The sequence below is a fragment of the Pseudophryne corroboree genome, chromosome 1 (assembly GCF_028390025.1).
Source record: "Pseudophryne corroboree isolate aPseCor3 chromosome 1, aPseCor3.hap2, whole genome shotgun sequence".
NCBI classification, from domain to species: domain Eukaryota; kingdom Metazoa; phylum Chordata; class Amphibia; order Anura; family Myobatrachidae; genus Pseudophryne; species Pseudophryne corroboree.
In genome coordinates, this window is record NC_086444.1 from 80,266,539 (window position 1) to 80,286,277 (window position 19,739).

Sequence of the window (19,739 nt, forward strand, 5' to 3'; positions counted from 1 at the left end):
GGCGATAGCTGTGGATGTTCTGGTAACACCGTGGGTGTACCAGTCTGTGTATGTGTTCCCTCCTCTGTTTCTCATAACCAGGGTATTGAGAATTATAAGACATAGAGGAGTATGAACTATACTAGTGGCTCCGGATTGGCCAAGAGGGACTTGGTACCCGGAACTTCAAGAAATGCTCACAGAGGACTAAGGGCCTGGGGAGCTAAGAAGGGACTTGATTCAGCAAGTACCATGTCTATTCCAAGACTTACCGCGGCTGCGTTTGACGGCATGGCGGTTGAATGCCGGATCCTGAGGGGAAAAGGCATTCCATAAGAGGTCATACCTAACTTGGTCAAAGCCAGGAAGGAGGTGACCGCACAACGTCATCACCACATGTGGTGAAAATATGTTGCGTGGGTGAGGCCAGGAAGGCTCCACGACGGAAATTCAACTAGGTCGATTTCTACACTTCCTGAAAACAGGAGTGTTTTGGACCTCAAATTGGGGTTCATTAACATTTAAATTTCGGCCCTGTAGATTTTCTTCCAGAAAGAATTGACTTCAGTTCCTGAAGTCCAGATTGTAAAGGATGTATTGCATATACAGCTTTTTTGTGCCCCTAGGGGCACCGTGAGATCTCAACATAGTGTTGGGATTTCTTAAAATCATATTGGTTTGAACCGCTCAAATCTGTGGATTTGAAATATCTCACATGGAAAGTGACCATGCTGTTGACAAATATCTCACATGGGAAGTGACCATGTTGTTAGCCCTGGCCTCGGCCAGGCGATTGTCAGAATGGGCGGCTTTGTCTTACAAAAGCCCATATTAAAATTTTCCATTTGAACAGAACAGAACTGGGACTCGTCTCCAGTTTCTTCATAAAGGGGTGTCAGCGTTTTCACCTGAAACAACCTCTTGTGGTGCCTGCGGCTACTAGGGACTTGGAGGACTCCAAGTTACTAGACGTGGTCAGGGCCCTAAAAATATATATATATATATATATATATAGTTAGGACGGCTGGAGTCAGAAAGTCTGACTTGCTGTTTATACTGTATACACCCAACAAGCTGGGTGCTCATGCTTCTAAGCAGTCTATTGCACGCTGGATTTGTAGTACAATTCAGCTTGCACATTCTGTGGCAGGCCTGCCACAGACGAAATATGTAGATGCCCATTCCACAAGGAAGGTGGGCTCATCCTGGGCGGCTGCCCGAGGAGTCTCGGCATTACAACTTTGCCGAGCAGCTACGTGGTCAGGGGAGAACACGTTTGTAAAATTTTACAAATTTTGATACTCTGGCTAAGGAGGACCTGGAGTTCTCTCATTCGGTGCTGCAGAGTCATCCGCACTCTCCCGCCCGTTTGGGAGCTTTGGTATAATCCCCATGGTCCTGACGGAGTCCCCAGCATCCACTAGGACGTTAGAGAAAATAAGAATTTACTTACCGATAATTCTATTTCTCGTAGTCCGTAGTGGATGCTGGGCGCCCATCCCAAGTGCGGATTGTCTGCAATGCTTGTACATAGTTATTGTTACAAAAATCGGGTTATTACTATTGTTGTGAGCCATCTTTTCGGAGGCTACTTCGTTTTGTTATCATACTGTTAACTGGGTTCAGATCACAAGTTGTACGGTGTGATTGGTGTGGCTGGTATGAGTCTTACCCGGGATTCAAGATCCTTCCTTATTGTGTACGCTCGTCCGGGCACAGTACCTAACTGAGGCTTGGAGGAGGGTCATGGGGGGAGGAGCCAGTACACACCATGTGACCTAAAAAGCTTTTTAGATGTGCCCTGTCTCCTGCGGAGCCCGCTATTCCCCATGGTCCTGACGGAGTCCCCAGCATCCACTACGGACTACGAGAAATAGAATTATCGGTAAGTAAATTCTTATTATTGTTTCTCTGACGTCCTAGTGGATGCTGGGGACTCCGTAAGGACCATGGGGAATAGCGGCTCCGCAGGAGACTGGGCACAACTAAAGAAAGCTTTAGGACTACCTGGTGTGCACTGGCTCCTCCCCCCATGACCCTCCTCCAGACCTCAGTTAGAATCTTGTGCCCGGCTGAGCTGGATGCACACTAGGAACTCTCCTGAGCTCCTAGAAAAAATAAATTTAAGGTTTTTTTTATTTTCAGTGAGATCTGCTGGCAACAGACTCACTTCTACGAGGGACTAAGGGGAGAAGAAGCGAACCTACCTGCTTGCAGCTAGCTTGGGCTTCTTAGGCTACTGGACACCATTAGCTCCAGAGGGATCGAACACAGGACCCGACCTCGATCGTTCGGTCCCGTAGCCGCGCCGCCGTCCCCCTTACAGAGCCAGAAGCAAGAAGTTGGTCCGGAAAATCGGCGGCAGAAGACTTTGGTCTTCAACAAGGTAGCGCACAGCACTGCAGCTGTGCGCCATTGCTCCTCATGCACACCTCACACTCCGGTCACTGATGGGGGGGGGGGGGGGGGGGCGGCGCCCTGAGCAGCAATATTAACACCTTGGCTGGCATAGAAAGTCACAATATATAGTCCTAGAGGCTATATATGTGACAAATACCCCTGCCAGAGTTCCGGAAAAAAGCGGGAGAAGTCAGCCGAAAAAGGGGCGGAGCTTGCTCCCTCAGCACACTGGCGCCATTTTCCCTCAGCTCCGCTGGAAGGATCGCTCCCAGGCTCTCCCCTGCAGTTTCAGACTACAAAAGGGTAAAAAAGAGATGGGGGGGCACTAAATTTAGGCGCAGTAATAGATATATAAGCAGCTATAAGGGAAAATCACTCAGTATAGTGTTTATCCCTGTGTTATATAGCGCTCTGGTGTGTGCTGGCATTCTCTCTCTATGTCTCCCCAAAGGGCTTTGTGGGGTCCTGTCCTCTGTCAGAGCATTCCCTGTGTGTGTGCGGTGTGTCGGTACGGCTGTGTCGACATGCTTATGTGGAGGCGGAGCAGATGCCAATAAATGTGATGTCACCTCCTGCGGGGCCGACACCTGAGTGGATGGACTTATGGAAGGAATTACGTGAAGGTGTCAACTCCTTACATAAAAGATTTGACGACATACCAAATATGGGACAGCCGGCTTCTCAGCCCGTGCCTGCCCAGGCGTCTCAAAAGCCATCAGGGGCTCTAAAACGCCCGCTACCTCAGATGGCAGACACAGATGTCGACACGGATACTGACTCCAGTGTCGACGACGAGGAGACTAATGTAACTTCCAATAGGGCCACACGTTACATGATTGAGGCTATGAAAAATGTGTTGCACATTTCTGATATTACCGCAACTACCACAAAAAAGGGTATTATGTTTGGGGAGAAAAAACTACCAGTGGTTTTTCCCCCATCTGATGAGTTAAATGAGGAGTGTGAAGAAGCGTGGGCTTCCCCCGATAAGAAATTGGTAAATTCTAAAAGGTTACTAATGACGTACCCTTTCCCGCCAGAGGATAGGTCACGTTTGGAGACATCCCCTAGAGTGGATAAAGCGCTCACACGCTTGTCAAAGAAGGTGGCACTACTGTCTCCGGATACGGCCGCCCTGAAGGAGCCTGCTGATAGGAAACAGGAGGCTATCCTGAAGTCTATATATACACATACCGGTATTATACTGAGACCAGCTATTGCTTCAGCATGGATGTGCAGTGCTGCAGCTGCGTGGTCAGATTCCCTGTCTGAAAATATTGATATCCTAGACAGGGACACTATATTGCTTACCGTAGAGCATATAAAAGACGCAGTCTTATACATGAGAGATGCACAGAGGGATATTTGCCGGCTGGCATCTAAAATAAGTGCAATGTCCATTTCTGCCAGGAGTGGGTTATAGACCCGGCAGTGGACAGGAGATGCAGATTCTAAAAGGCACATGGAAGTTTTGCCTTATAAGGGTGAGGAGTTGTTCGGGGATGGTCTTTCGGACCTAGTTTCAACAGCGACAGCTGGGAAGTCAGCATTTTTACCCCATGTTCCCTCACAGCCAAAGAAAGCACCGTATTATCAGGTACAGTCCTTTCGGCCCCATAAGGGCAAGCGGGTTAAAGGCGCGTCCTTTCTGCCCAGAGGTAGAGGAAAAAAGCTGCAGCAGAAGGCCAGTTCCCAGGAGCAAAAGCCCTCCCCCGCTTTCTCTAAGTCCACAGCATGACGCTGGGGCTCCACAGGTGGAGCCAGAGATGGTGGGGGCCCGTCTCAAAAACTTCAGCAATCAGTGGGCTCGCTCACAGGTGGATCCCTGGATCCTTCAAGTAGTATCTCAGGGGTACAAGCTGGAATTCGAGACGTCTTCCCCCCCCCCCCCCTGCCATTTTCCTCAAGTCTGCCTTGCCAACAACTCCCTCAGGCAGGGAGGCGGTGTTAGAGGCAATACACAAGCTGTATTCCCAGCAGGTGATAGTCAAGGTGCCCCTCCTTCAACAAGGACGGGGTTACTATTCCACAATGTTTGTGGTACCGAAACCGGACGGTTCGGTGAGACCCATTTTAAATTTGAAATCCTTGAACACACATATAAAAAAATTCAAGTTCAAGATGGAATCGCTCAGGGCGGTTATTGCAAGCTTGGACGAGGGGGATTACATGGTATCTCTGGACATCAAGGATGCCTACCTGCATGTCCCCATTTACCATCCTCACCAGGAGTACCAAAGATTTGTGGTACAGGATTGTCGTTACCAATTCCAGACGTTGCCGTTCAGTCTCTCCACGGCACCGAGGGTATTTACCAAGGTAATGGCCGAAATAATGATACTCCTTCGGCGGAAGGGAGTTTTAATTATCCCATACTTGGACTATCTCCTGATAAAGGCGAGGTCCAGGGAGCAGTTGTTGGTCGGGGTAGCACTGTCTCAGGAGGTGCTACAACAGCACGGTTGGATTCTAAATATTCCAAAGTCACAGCTGGTCCCTACGACACGTCTACTGTTCCTGGGGATGGTTCTGGACACAGACCAGAAAAAAGTTTCTCCCGGAGGAGAAAGCCAAGGATCTGTCCTCTCTAGTGGGAGGCCTCCTGAAACCAAAACAGGTGTCTGTGCATCACTGCAAGCGAGTCCTGGGAAAGATGGTAGCTTCCTACGAAGCAATTCCATTCGGCAGGTTCCATGCAAGAACTTTTCAGTGGGACCTGTTGGACAAGGGGTCCGGATCGCATTTCCAGATGCATCGGTTGATAACCCTGTCTACAAGGACCAGGGTGTCTCTGCTGTGGTGGCTGCAGAGTGCTCATCTTCAAGAGGGCCGCAGATTCGGCAAACAGGACTGGGTCCTGGTGACCACGGATGCCAGCCTTCGAGGCTGGGGGGCAGTCACACAGAGAAGAAACTTCCAAGGACTATGGTCAAGCCAGGAGACTTCCCTTCACATAAATATTCTGGAACTGAGGGCCATTTACAATGCCCTAAGTCAGGCAAGACCCCTGCTTCAAAACCAACCGGTACTGATCCAGTCAGACAACATCACGGCGGTGGCCCATGTAAACCGACAGGGCGGCACAAGAAGCAGGATGGCGATGGCAGAAGCGACAAGGATTCTCCGATGGGCGGAAAATCACGTGTTAGCACTGTCAGCAGTGTTCATTCCGGGAGTGGACAGCTGGGAAGCAGACTTCCTCAGCAGGCACGACCTCCACCCGGGAGAGTGGGGACTTCATCCAGAAGTCTTCCAAATGGATTGTAAACCGTTGGGAAAGGTCACAGGTGGACATGATGGCGTCCCGCCTCAACAAAAAGCTAAAAAGATATTGCGCCAGGTCAAGGGACCCTCAGGCGATAGCTGTGGACGCTCTAGTGACACCATGGGTGTACCAGTCGGTTTATGTGTTCCCTCCTCTGCTTTTCATACCTAAGGTACTGAGAATTATAAGACGTAGAGGAGTAAGAACTATACTCATGGCTCCGGATTGGCCAAGAAGGACTTGGTACCCGGAACTTCAAGAGATGCTCACAGAGGACTTATGGCCTCTGCCGCTAAGAAGGGACTTGTTTCAGCAAGTACCATGTCTGTTCCAAGACTTACCGCAGCTGCGTTTGACGGCATGGCGGTGGAACGCCGGATCCTAAGGGAAAAGGCATTCAGGAAGAGGTCATTCCTACCCTGGTCAAAGCCAGAAAGGAGGTGACCGCACAACATTATCACCACATGTGGCGAAAATATGTTGCGTGGTGTGAGGCCAGGAAGGCCCCACGAAGAAATTTCAACTCGGTCGATTCCTGCATTTCTTGCAAACAGGAGTGTCTATGGGCCTCAAATTGGGGTCCATTAAGGTTCAAATTTCGGCCCTGTCGATTTTTCTTCCAGAAAGAATTGGCTTCAGTTCCTGAAGTCCAGAAGTTTGTCAAGGGAGTATTGCATATACAACCCCCTTTTGTGCCTCCAGTGGCACTGTGGGATCTCAACGTAGTTCTGGGATTCCTCAAAACACATTGGTTTAAAACCAGTCAAATCTGTGGATTTGAAGCATCTCACATGAAAAGTGAACATGCTCTTGGACCTGGCCTGGACCAGGCGAGTGTCAAATTGGTGGTTTTTTTCTCAAAAAAGCCCATATCTGTTTGTCCATTCGGACAGGGCAGAGCTGCGGACTCGTCCCCAGTTCTCTCCCTAAGGTGGTGTCAGTGTTTCACCTGAACCAGCTTATTGTGGTGTCTTGCGCCTACTAGGGACTTGGAGGACTCCAAGTTGCTAGATGTGGTCAGGGCCCTGAAAATATAGGTTCCAGGACGGCTGGAGTCAGGAAAACTGACTTGCTGTTATCCTGTATGCACCCAACAAACTGGGTGCTCTTGCTTTTAAGCAGACTTTTGCTAGTTGGATGTGTAATACAATTCAGCTTGCACATTCTGTGGCAGGCCTGCCACAGCCAAAATATGTAAATGCCCATTCCACAAGGAAGGTGGGCTCATCTTGGGCGGCTGCCCGAGGGGTCTCGGCTTTACAACTTTGCCGAGCGGCTATTTAGTCAGGGGCAAACACGTTTGTAAAATCCTACAAATTTGATACCCTGGCTAAGGAGGACCTGGAGTTCTCTCATTCGGTGCTGCAGAGTCATCCGCACTCTCCCGCCCGTTTGGGAGCTTTGGTATAATCCCCATGGTCCTTTCAGGAACCCCAGCATCCACTAGGACGATAGAGAAAATAAGAATTTACTTACCGATAATTCTATTTCTCGGAGTCCGTAGTGGATGCTGGGCGCCCATCCCAAGTGCGGATTATCTGCATTACTTGTACATAGTTACAAAAATCGGGTTGTTATTGTTGTGAGCCATCTTTTCAGAGGCTCCGCTGTTATCATACTGTTAACTGGGTTCAGATCACAGGTTGTACAGTGTGATTGGTGTGGCTGGTATGAGTCTTACCCGGGATTCATAAATCCTTCCTTATTGTGTACGCTCGTCCGGGCACAGTACCTAACTGAGGCTTGGAGGAGGGTCATAGGGGGAGGAGCCAGTGCACACCACCTGATCCTAAAGCTTTACTTTTTGTGCCCTGTCTCCTGCGGAGCCGCTATTCCCCATGGTCCTTTCAGGAACCCCAGCATCCACTACGGACTCCGAGAAATAGAATTATCGGTAAGTAAATTCTTATTTTTAGAGTCTGAAGCGGACTCCAAGAAAGTGAAGTTTCCTTCCACACACAAATCCAAACCTAAATTTCCAGCTTTTCGGCACTTTCGAAAGGGGAAAAGCTAAGGGAAAGGGTTATGGCAAACAGTCTCAATCTGACAAGTCTAGTAAGACTAAAAAGCATTGGGCTACCAGAGGGCTGGCTTCTAAGCCAGAAGATAAGCCATCAGCCTGATGGTGCGGGCCTCCACCTGGGGGATTCCAGGGTGGGAAGCAGACTTCTTCATTTTGCACAGATCTGGCAGCAGTCCACGACAGATGCCTGAGTGCAAGAAGCGGTATCTCGCGGTTATGCATTTGCCTTCAAGAAACACCTTCCACAAAGGTTTTGTTTGTACCAGCCCATTTTTAGTGGAAACGAAGGGCAGGACTTTGCAAGAGGCAGTTCAGAAGTTTCTTCAATCAGGAGTGATAATTCCAGTTCCTCCTGCACAATGAGGACAAGGTTTTTATTCCAACCTGTTTCTAGGTCAGAAGCTATAGCACAGTCCCATCAGTGCTATCTCGGGTTTGCTATCCTCCAGCAACACTTTCAGTTCCAGGCCCTTCCATTTTCACTGGCCGGTATCCGGTTGATAGATAGACAGTGTCTAGTTAGACAGTCAATAGATAGATACCATATGTTAGGCAGACATTAGGTCGACGGGGTCAAAATGTCGACCTGAAAAAGGTAGACAGTACAAAGGGTCAAAAGGTCGACATGAAACTGGTCGACATAAAAAAGATAGACAAATGTTTTTTTATTTTTTATTATTTTAACATGTTTTTGGACTATTTCATACCTTCTCTATCCATGTCGGCATAGAGTTGGTTATAAACCTTGTGACGAGCGCAGCGAGCCCCGCGAGGGTATGCCTTTTAACAATTGGGGGTCCCAGATGACAAACCTATCCACAAAAATGCAAAAAACATGGTGTCTACCTTTTTCATGACGACCTTTTGACCATGTCGACCTTTTGACCCTGTCAACCTAATGTCTGTCTAACATATGGTGTCTATTGACTGTCTAACTAGACACTATCTCAGTGATCGCGCTGAGCCAAAAAAAAAGTGGGTCCCAGGGACCCCTCACTTTTAAAAATTGGGGTCCTACCGGTCCTTTTCTGGGTCCCATCGTAATGAAGGTTTTTATTAATCTTGTTGCAAGGGGGGGGGGGGATGGGGGTGACAGTGCTGCTGGGCTGTGTAGCATGCAGGACACCCCGTACCAGAGCTGTAACTAGACATTTTGGTGCCCCTTGGCAGAAAGTGAATTGGTTCTCTATCTCCTAGAACCTTAAGTATAGGCAGCGCGCGTAAAAAAAATTAGGGGCGTGGCTTAATCGAGAGGGGGCGTGGCCACATAATAGTACCAATTCACATTATACCACACAGTAGTGCCGCTTATACACATTGCACCAGGTAGAACCTCCTATACACACTGCACCAGGTAGAGCACGTTATACATATTGCTCCAGGTAGAGCACGTTATTAGCGCCAGGCAGAGCACGTTATATACTTAGCGCCAGGCAGAGCATATTATACATATTGCACCAGGTAGCTGACAATATGCACATTGCGCCAGGTAGAGCACGTTACACACACTGAGCCAGGTAGAGCACGTACACACACTGAGCCAGGTAGAGCACGTTACACACCACACACTGAGCCAGGTAGAGCACGTTACACACACTGCGCCAGGTAGAGCACGTTACACACACTGCGCCAGGTAGAGCACGTTACACACACTGCGCCAGGTAGAGCACGTTACACACACTGCGCCAGGTAGAGCACGTTACACACACTGCGCCAGGTAGAGCACGTTACACACACTGCGCCAGGTAGAGCACGTTACACACACTGCGCCAGGTAGAGCACGTTACACACACTGCGCCAGGTAGAGCACGTTACACACACTGCGCCAGGTAGAGCACGTTACACACACTGCGCCAGGTAGAGCACGTTATAGTGTGTAGATCGGTCCTCTTTAATGTTGTAATCCAGGGACTTGTTTAAAAAAAAAAAAAAAAAACGAATAACCCGAACCACGCACTTAAAGGGGTTCCATGTTTACACATGGAACCCCTATCCCCGACTTGCGGGACCCCCATGACTTCTGTCAGTGAAGGTCCCTCCAGCAAATCAGGGAGCGCCATGTCATGGCACTCTCCTGATTGGCTGTGCAAAGTTAATTGGGGTCACCCACAAGAGTTGCCCCAATTAACAGTGTCCGCAAAATCAGTCACCAGCCCCCTCTATCTCACTGTGGGACCCACAGCGTTCTGGCAGCCAGTAGTTCTCTTCTCCCACTTGCTTCCCCCTCTCTCTCTTCCTCCTCTCCTCCCCCCCCCCCCCCCCCCCTCTCTCTCTCTCTTCCTCCTCTCCACCCCCCCCCCCCCCCCCCCCCCAAACTATCAGGCAATCCATCACATCACCTTTGGTGATGGGGAAAAACACAGCCGACCACAGCTCCAGCCCCCCTCCCTCCGAAGACGCCAGCCAGGGAACCTTTACAGCTGCAATAAAGGAGCTAGTAGTCACCGACCACTTCCTACTTGAGTCCCTGCACCAGCTGCACCGTCGCCGCGGGAACCCCGGACCCCATAACAAACCCAGGCAGACACTCACACGTGTTAGTCACGGCCGCAGCTATACGTAATACCGCCACCATACTTCACCGGGTGGCCATAGCGGACTGACTGACGGGATTCGAACGCACCACACGTCAGCAGGGATCGGAGTCCGTGATCTAGTGGGTAAAGCTGGGCAAAGTGCCTGGGGCTTCCCGCGGTGCCGTCTGAGGCAGTGGCCGCGCTACCGCTCTTGCCTTTGATGTGTTCTCTCAAAGCAAGAGCGGTAGCGCGGCCACTGCCTCAGACGGCACCGCGGGAAGCCCCAGGCACTTTGCCCAGCTTTACCCACTAGATCACGGACTCCGATCCCTGCACATAATTGCCAGCACCTCTCCGAGTCCCTGTGGAAACCCCCGTCCCCCATCCGCACTATAAACTTACGGACACCGAGTCACCCTTCCTCTGCAAGCAGCCTGGCGCCAAAGAGGAGGGGAAACTGGCTCCACCTCCTCTTTATATCATTCAGCACGAGGCCTGCATGTCAGTTAAACAAATCCCCCTTACAGATTGGCGGAATGAGGAGCGCGTCCCCGGGGACCCGCCCACTTTGTAAACTGGAGTCCCATGTCTTCAAAAACGGGTAAAAAACGCGCTATAGCGCGTTTTTGCAATCACTGCTATCTTTTATACCACACCCGGACTGGCCACAGCTCCAAGAGTATTCACCAAAATTATAGTGGTTATTTATTTATTAACAGTTTGTTATATAGTGCAGCAAATTCCGTTGCGCTTTACAATTGGAAATAACAATGATATAACAAAACTGGGTAATAAACAGTCATAGAGGTAGGAAAGTCCTGCTTACAATCTATAGGGAAATAGGCATGGATACACAAGGATAGGTGCTATCTATTGCATAGTTGTCCGCCAGATTGCAAAGGTTCTTGGTGGGCTGAATGATATGGTCATACAGCAATGATGAACCAGGGTCAAGAGGAAGGGAGAGTGAAGAATGAGAAGATGTGAGGATATGTGTGGACTGTGGATGCAATTTGATAGGAAGGTGTATGAAAGTTATGTGGGCGGTTCTGGAATTTGATATTCTTGGTGAGTTTCCAGGAAACGCTTGAAGGTTTGGAGACTAGAGGAGAATTTTATTGTGCGTGGTAGGGCATTCCACAGAGTGGGTGCAGCCCGATGAAAGTCCTGCAATCGTGAGTGGGAGCGAGTAATGAGTGGGTGAGAGAGGCAGGTCTTGTGAAGAGCGAAGAGGTCGAGTTGGGAGATATTTTGAGATAAGCGAAGTGATATACGTTGGCGTAGTTTGGTTAATGGCCTTGTGTGTGAGTAAAAGTATTTTATATTGAAATCGGTAGAATACAGGTAACCGATGGAGGGACTGCAGAATGGATCTGCAGACGATGGTAATGGAAGCTTATCTCCGTTGTCAGGGGATAAGGATTTTTTCCATACCGTGACGATTTATTAATCCTGGCGCAATCCAGGAATTGCTTCAGTGTCATCTGCAACAGACAATAGCTTGTTTGCAGAGACACGGTTGGCTCATAAATTGGGAATGCCGTCCCTGGTTCCGTCACAACGGAAGACACACTTGGGGACTGTATTGGATTCGGGTCTTCAGAGAGTAATTTTACCTCGGAACAAAATATCCAAAATTCAGTCGAGGATTCAGGAGCTGCTTCACAGTCAAAGGGTATCCATTCACGCAGCGATGCGTGTGATGGGATCTATGGTGATGACATTCGACATGGTGGAGTATGCTCAGTTCCATTTAAGGCCTCTACAACGTCTGATACTTTCCAAATGGAATGGGAAGTGGATTTTCTCAGTCGACACGCCATTCATGCAGACGAAAGGGCTTTACAGTCCGAGGTCTACTAAACTTTGGGCAAGTGGGGGTTACCGGAACTAGATCTCATGGCTTCCCGTCAGAACAACAAAGTTTGTTCATTCAGGTAAAGGACAAAGGATCCCCAGTGCGACCTTTGTGGATGCCCTGTCCGTAAGATGGGACGTTCGTCTGGCCTATGTGTTTCCATCGATCACCCTGTTGCCCATGGTGATGCGAAAGGTGTAAAAAGTAAAGGGTGTCGTGATACTAATAGCTCCTGCTTGGCCTAGAAGACATTGGTACACAGATCTGCAGAGGCTGTCGGTGGATACTCCGTTCCTACTCCTTCAACGTCCAGATCTGTCTCGGGGTCCTTGCTCTTACAAGTACCTGAATCGGCTATCTTTGACGGCGTGGCTCTTGAGACTTCCATCCTGAGAGCAAGAGTATTCTCACAACAGGTATTTCAAACAATGCTCAGAGCAAGGAAACCATCCTCAACCCTCATTTATTACTGAATATTGCAAGCCTGCATTCAATGGTCCAGTGACAGGTTTTTCAGAATGGACAAAGGTCTACGGGTGACTTCCTGGAGAGTTCAGGTGTCAGCGTTGACTCTATGGTTTCAAAAGAAAATTGCTAACCTACAGGATGTGCACAGTTTTTTCCAAGGAATGCTTCACATCCAACCTCCTTTTGTTCCTCCTACAGCTTCTTGGGATTGAAGTCTAGTCCTACAGGTGCTTCAAGTTGCCCCATCTGAAGCAAGTGCATCTTAAATGGTTGACAGCTAAAGTTCTCTTTCTACTGGCTATTACTTCAGGTAGAAGAGTTTCAGACTTAGGGGCATTGTTATGTCGCCTTCCTTTTCTGATATTTCATCCAGATAGAGCAGTTCCCAGAACCAAATCTGGGTATCTTCCGAAGGTGGTGTCTAAATTCCACCTTAACGAAGAAATTGTAGTACTGGCTTTTTAACGGCCTGATCTTTCTGTGGGAGATGCATCATTGGACGTAGTCCGTGTTTTAAGGATCTACGTAGATCATACAAGTGCCATCAGAAAGAAGCACTCTCTTCGTTCTCTACGGATTTCACAAGAGAGGATGGCCTGCTGACAAGCAGACACTGGCGAGGTGGCTTCGGATGACTACTTCAGAAGCATATTCTCATGCTTATCTCCCTATTCCGGCTAATGTCTCCGCTCACTCTACTCGTAAGGTAGAGCCGTCATGGGCAGCACAACATGGCGCTTCAGTTGAACAGATATGTAAGGCAGCCACATGGTCTTCCATTAACACATTATTTAGACATTTTGCCTTTGATACCTTTGCCTCTCAGGATGCTGCATTCAGGCGAAGGATTCTCCTGTCCAATCAGAGCGTCCCCTCCACTAAAATTTGCTTTAGGACATCCCAATGTTTATCCTGTGGTAAATCTGTGGACCCTGCATTAGAAATACGTGGTTATGGTAGACTTACCGACGATAACTCTATTTCTCTTAAGTCCACAGGGATCCCACCCTGACGCACCTGATTTGAGGATCCTTTCACCTACTAACCTCTCGCTTCTGATGGGGAAAGGGGTGTCCATGTGTGTTCTCGCCTGATTAGGGCTCTCTTTGATGCTCCTGCCTTGAGCTTTGGGAAAGCAACTGAGTTGCCTGAGCCAAGAGGCGGGGATATAGGGAACTGGCCTGTTGCATTCTGGGAGGCCGAAAGCTTTTGATCGTTGGTACCAATCCGCTGACGCTACCTCATATCCCAATGTTTATCCAAAACTAAGCATTTCATTAGGTCAAAATACTAAAGCACTCAGACCCAGGGATAGTCCTTGTAAGAGCGACCTAGAACAAAGCCTATAGGTTTAGCAAATAATTTATTAGTCAGACAGATTATTATCAAAGTACATCTTTTTTATTTGTACCAAGTGGGCAGTTCCAAAAATTACTAGGTCATACAGTTATAATCAATACAGATATTAGGATTCAAGTATAAATAATATACTGAAATTACATAATATAGCATTTACTCTGTAAGGACAAATGAAGACACAACTATAAGACAGACAGACACACAGATATATAGTAGAGAGATAATACAAAGAGATGCCAATCCATAACACAGAACACACAGTAATCGATTGCGGCCAGACAGAGACACACACACACACACACACGTCAGTAACAGAACATCAGTTAGTAATGCAGAACACACACAGCACTAGACTGCAGCCAGACAATACCTACTGGGTCCACAGCTCCTTAGTTGGTAGGGGAATTCATGTCTACGCTTCCATTCCATTACCGTTACACAGCGGAGCATACGTATCGGTGGATACAAAGGCGTCAGATTGCTGCTGCTCTCTTGAGTTCTCCCAGGTTTTGTTTGGGGTGGTGTTAAACTGGGTGAATGTGACATGAGTCTGTAGCACAGGGGATCCGTCTGATGAACTTTCTCTCCACAGTGATAGTGTAATGCTGACCTCCGATTGCTTATCAGTGTTCCACCAGCTCCTTCACCTTCAGCATCTCGGCCTCAGTCGCTGCTACCAGATCTGTCCTGCAACACTGCTGTAAGAACCTTCTCTAATATGTATTATATGCATTTGACAACTGTATGATATGTTGTACCATTTGTCGTCCCTTTAGTGTCTGTATGTCCGTGGCACTGTTATGACATTTCTCTCCTTGCAGCGAGCTGGGAAAACACATGCCCCTGCAGACGCTCAGCGTGTATGGTATAGTGACGGACAGCTCCATACAGCTGCTCAATGAGTCACTCCCTCACGTTAAGATAAACTGTTCTTACTTCAGCACCGTCGCCCGGCCCACCACAGGCCCCAAGAAGAATCGGGACATTTGGGGTATAAAGTGCAAGTTGTCGATGAACCGTATGGACTCTTAGCAGTCGCTGATATGGAAATCCAGAAACTTGAATTCTTTTATGACCACAACAAACTCTGCCCGTTATCTGTGGTTAACTGTACGTTTCTAAGCCACGGATTAAAAATAATGGCCGAGGCTCCACTGAGAAATGTGTAACCCTTATATACTACGTCTGTGGATGGTTACATTATACACCAATCTTCATTCGGCATGTCCAGTCAGGTGTGTTCCCGAAGGCCGTCTCCCTATTATAAGCTATAAAAAAAAATGTTTTGATTGGTTTATACAAGTGCTTGATGGGCTACATAACCATACATGGGGATTTTATACTTGAGATCTGGGGTTCTCAAACTCGGTCCTCAGGGGCCCACACAGTGCATGTTTTGCAGGTCTCCTCACAGAATCACAAGTGAAATAATTAGCTCCACCTGTGGACCTTTTAAAATGTGTCTGTGAGTAATTAATACACCTGTGCACTTGCTGGGTTACCTGCAAAACATGCACTGTGTGGGGTCCTGAGGACCGAGTTTGAGAACCTCTGCTTTAGATGACAGTAATTGAATTGTATAATAAACTCTTGAACCGGTGCTAATCAGTGATGACAAGCTACAAGGAACGTTATCTTTTTAATGGCTTAAGCTATTTATAGTCTAGTGCGGGGACATCAGCCGTTGGTGCACAGAGGTGACCCTCGCCCTGTCCTTGACATATCTTTGTGCAGGGATAATTTAGGATTTCACATGAAAGTTTCTTTATCTTTATTCTTTTACTAAATTCCACTTCATACAGGTTGGATCCTGTTTGATTCTCGCCACCCAGGGGGAGCCATAGTAGACATCATTGACAATTCCTTATCTCCGGTTAGCACGTACCGATTGCTAACAATGGCCCTCATTTCAAGTTGATCGCTCGCTGCCGTTTTTTGCAGCATAGTGATCAGGCTAAAAACCGTCTGTTTTGCGTATGGGCCGCAGGGCGCACGCGCCAAGTACTTTCACACAAAACTAAGCAATTTTACACAGAGGCGAGCAACGCTTTTCAGTCGCTCTGCTGATCGGTGTGTGATTGACAGGAAGTGGGTGTTTCTGGGCGGCAACAGACCGTTTTCCGGGAGTGTGCTAAAAAACGCAGGCGTGTCAGGCTAAAACGCAGGAGTGGCTGGCAGAACGCAGGGTGTGTTTGTGCAGGAACTAAACTGTCTGCAGTGATCGCAATCTAGGAGTAGGTCTGGAGCTACTTTTCAAGCAATTCTGCTAATCTTTCGTTCGCTATTCTGCTAAGCTAAGAAACACTTCCAGAGGGCGGCGGCCTAGCGTGTGCAATGGTGCTGAAAGCAGCTAGCGAACGATCAACTCGGAATGAGGGCCCATATACTATATTAAAAGTGCAGCACTGCCAGTATGATCAAATCAATATATATGTACATAGCGTCTTAATCATTCTGAAAGGGAAACGACTCTGTGATTGAAACTTCATATGTGTTCAAATCATTATTTGAGTTCTGACCATATTAATTGGTGGACACAATAATGTGCTGTTATTTACAAAAATGTGAACGCCCCGTGGACAAACACATTGCGCATAGTCACTTCTTGCCATTATATTCTGCACAGTGTAGATGACGGGAAGGCGCAGGGGCTTTTTTTGTGTGTGTGTGGGGGGGGGGGGATAACACACACACTTAAATGGATACTTGATGATCACACCTGTAATTGTCTTTTCATAAACTTTCTTTATTCAAAATTCACGTGTTTTTTTTCTTTTTGGGCTTAGTGGTGACTTTTTGTTAGAAATTATTGCATTATTTTTGTCCGCTTTTCTGACACAAAAGAATAGATTATTGCTTTAAATCCTTTGCAGATTCGGTGTAACTTTACTGCGCCACTGACTTTTTTGGGGGGACATTCTGCATTTCAGATGAAGTGATGTCTGGCTTATAGTCTGAGTTTAAAAGCATTAGTGATAGCCTCCCAAGACGCCTGTCACGTCACTAGAAATACAATTTCTCTTGCGTCCTAGAGGATACTAGGGTCCTCATTAGTACCATGGGGTATAGACGGGTCCACTAGGAGCCATGGGCATTTTAAGAATTTGAAAGTGTGGGCTGGCTCCTCCCTCTATGCCCCTCCTACCACACTCGGTTTAGAAAATGTTTCCGGTGGAGCCAGTTACACTTAGCGAAGTTCCTGAAGAGTTTTCTGCATTTATTTTTCTGTTTGTTGTTTTCAGGCAGGTCTGGTTGGTACCAGCATGCCTGCTTTGTGGGACTTAGGGGGGGTGGCCCAACCTCCTTTAGGGTTAATGGTCCTGTTCCCCGCTGACAGGACACCGAGCTCCTGAGGGAACTATCCGCAAGCCCGACCGTACATTCCCGCAGCACGCCACCACCCCTAACAGAGCCAGAAGTAAGAAGAGTGGAGAGTAGGAAGCTGGCATCCTGTTTAGCGGGTCGCCAGCTGAAATGGTGGCATGAGGGTAGGAGCGCAGTGCTGACGGGCAGGCTGCGGCTCCAGGCTTCAGATACATGCAGTGTATATGTGTGTTCCACTGTGAGGGGCGAGCTTAAGCCACAACTAACAATACCCGCACTGGCAGTAAGGCTTACAGGGGTACTAACCCACTATAAAGCAAACCATATATGCTCAGCCGGTATAAAAAAACGCGATGACCGCGTGCCGTTAAGGAGGCGGGGCTTCACTATGAGTGGATCCAGAGCCATTTTCCCTCTGCAGCTTTCACTGCACAGACTGGCAGAGAAGCACAGCTCCTCCACAAGGACTCCAGATTACCTCAGCGGTACCAGGGGGTCATAACAAGGGGGGGGAGCAGTATAAGAGTATTGATGCCTTATTAAGGGTATTTAGTCTGCGACTCAGCTAGGCTTAAGCTTTAGCAAGAAGGGCGCTGTGTGGCTGGCACCATCTTACTCTGTGTTTCTCCCTAGAAGGGCTCTGTGTGGGATAACTGTGCTTAACCTATCTCGTGTGTGTACTTTCGCATTACAATGTCTAAGGAGTGCGTTTCATGCACCGCAGAGTTTTTCTTCCCCAGGGGGATCACTACAATGTACTCAGGATAGTACACATTCTCAGGCTAGTGGTTCCGAACCAGCATGGTTGGATTCTCTAAAAGGGATGATCTTGAATATTTCTAATAAATTATCCCAGAATGAGAAAGAGACGCAATACTTAAGACAGTCTGTGGATGACCTGATGAATAGAGATTCAGCTCCCATACCAGCGTCTCAGACCCCTACCTTTTGTCCACAAAAGCATACACTGGCTCAGATCACAACGTGTCAGATGCAGGGGGTACAGGCTCTGATAGAAGCTATTAGAGACGTTCTTCAAATTCCTGATAAGGTGACAGAGTAAGATAAGGTGTCTTATTTTAATGTAAAAAATAAATACCCTGCTACTTTTCCTGTATCAAAAGTGTGGCATTCCCTGTTTGAAGAAACCTGGGTTAATCCTGATAGTTTCAGATCCCTAAGAGATTATTCATATCCTTCCCTTTTCCTCAGGATGATAGAAAAAAATGTGAAAACCCAACGATTGTTGACGCATCGGTATTTAGGTTGTCACATAATATAGTCTTACCTGTCCTTGGGGCAGCCTCCTTAAAGGACATGGCTGACCGCAAAATTGAGAACACTCTCAAATTCCTGTACACAGCTGCTGGGGTGGCCCAGAAACCCACTATTGCTTGTGCATGGATCACCAGGGCCATTGCTAAATGGTCAGGTAACCTAATTGACGAGTTAGATTCCTTATCCAGGGGAGATAGTTTTACTCCTACAGCATATACAGGACTCTGCAAGCTTTATGGTAGAAAGAAATAGGTTTGCTCAATGCACGCCCAATGGCAGTGTCAGCACTCAGAGGCCTATGGCTATGCCAGTGGACTGTGGATTCCAGGAAAGGCGTGGAAATCCTACCATTTACAGGTGAGGCCCTTTTTGGAGCTGAACTGGATATGTGAGTTTCCAAGGCTACGGGCGGGTAAGTCTACATACCTTCCTTCCGCAGCCCCCCCAGCTAGGAAAACCTCTGCTCCAACACTGCCGTCATTTCGGACAGCAAAATGTAAAAAATAAAACCAAAGGTTCTTCTATGGCATTCAAAGGCAATAGAGGTAAACCCAGCAACTGCAGGTTCATAGGAACAGAACCCCGGTTCTGCTTCTTCTAAGCCTTCAGCATGACGGACCACACTGCCTGGAAGCCCGATTATGATATTTCAGTCACATATGTGCAACATCATGCCAGGATTCCTGGGTCAAAGATCTTATCGCCCAGGGCTACAGACTGGAGTTCCAGGAACTCCCACCTCACAGATTCTTCAAATAAGGCTTACCAGCTTCTCAAGAAGCAAGTATGACTTTACAGGTAGCAATTCAAAAACTGGTACAGACTCAGGTCATTGTTCTAGTTCCGCTTCAGCTGCAAAACCAGGGTTATTATTCCAACCTGTTTGTGGTCCCGAACAGGACGGTTCGGTAAGGCCCATTTTAAACCTCAAGTCGTTGAACCCGTACTTACGGGTGTTCCATGTTCAAGATGGAGTCTCTGAGAGTGGTGATCTCAGGCCTGGAAGAGGGGGAATTCTTGGTGTCTCTGGATATCAAGGATGCATACCTTCATATTCTGATTTGGCCGTCTCATCAGGCTTATCTAAGGTTTGCATTACAGGATTCTCACTACTAGTTCCAGGCCCTGCCATTTGGCCTCTCTACGGCACTGAGGGTGTTTACCAAGATAATGGCAGAGATGATGATTCTCCTCCGCAAACAAGAAGTGAACATAATACCGTACCTGGACTATCTGCTGATAAAAGCACCATCCAGGGAGAGGTTGTAG

The 19,739-nt window shown here is 47.9% G+C and overlaps 1 protein-coding gene across 1 annotated transcript in view; it reads left to right on the forward strand.

Annotated features, from left to right (window-relative positions):
- SKP2 (S-phase kinase associated protein 2) overlaps positions 1 to 16,626 on the forward strand; it is an 84,000-nt gene extending 67,374 nt beyond the window's left edge. The window contains exons 9-10 of the mRNA XM_063960979.1: positions 14,461 to 14,568; positions 14,690 to 16,626. Of these exons, the coding sequence (XP_063817049.1) occupies positions 14,461 to 14,568; positions 14,690 to 14,900 (319 nt within the window). The 3' untranslated portion in view covers positions 14,901 to 16,626. The remainder of the gene's footprint in view (positions 1 to 14,460; positions 14,569 to 14,689) is intronic.
- The last annotated feature ends 3,113 nt before the right edge of the window (positions 16,627 to 19,739 follow it).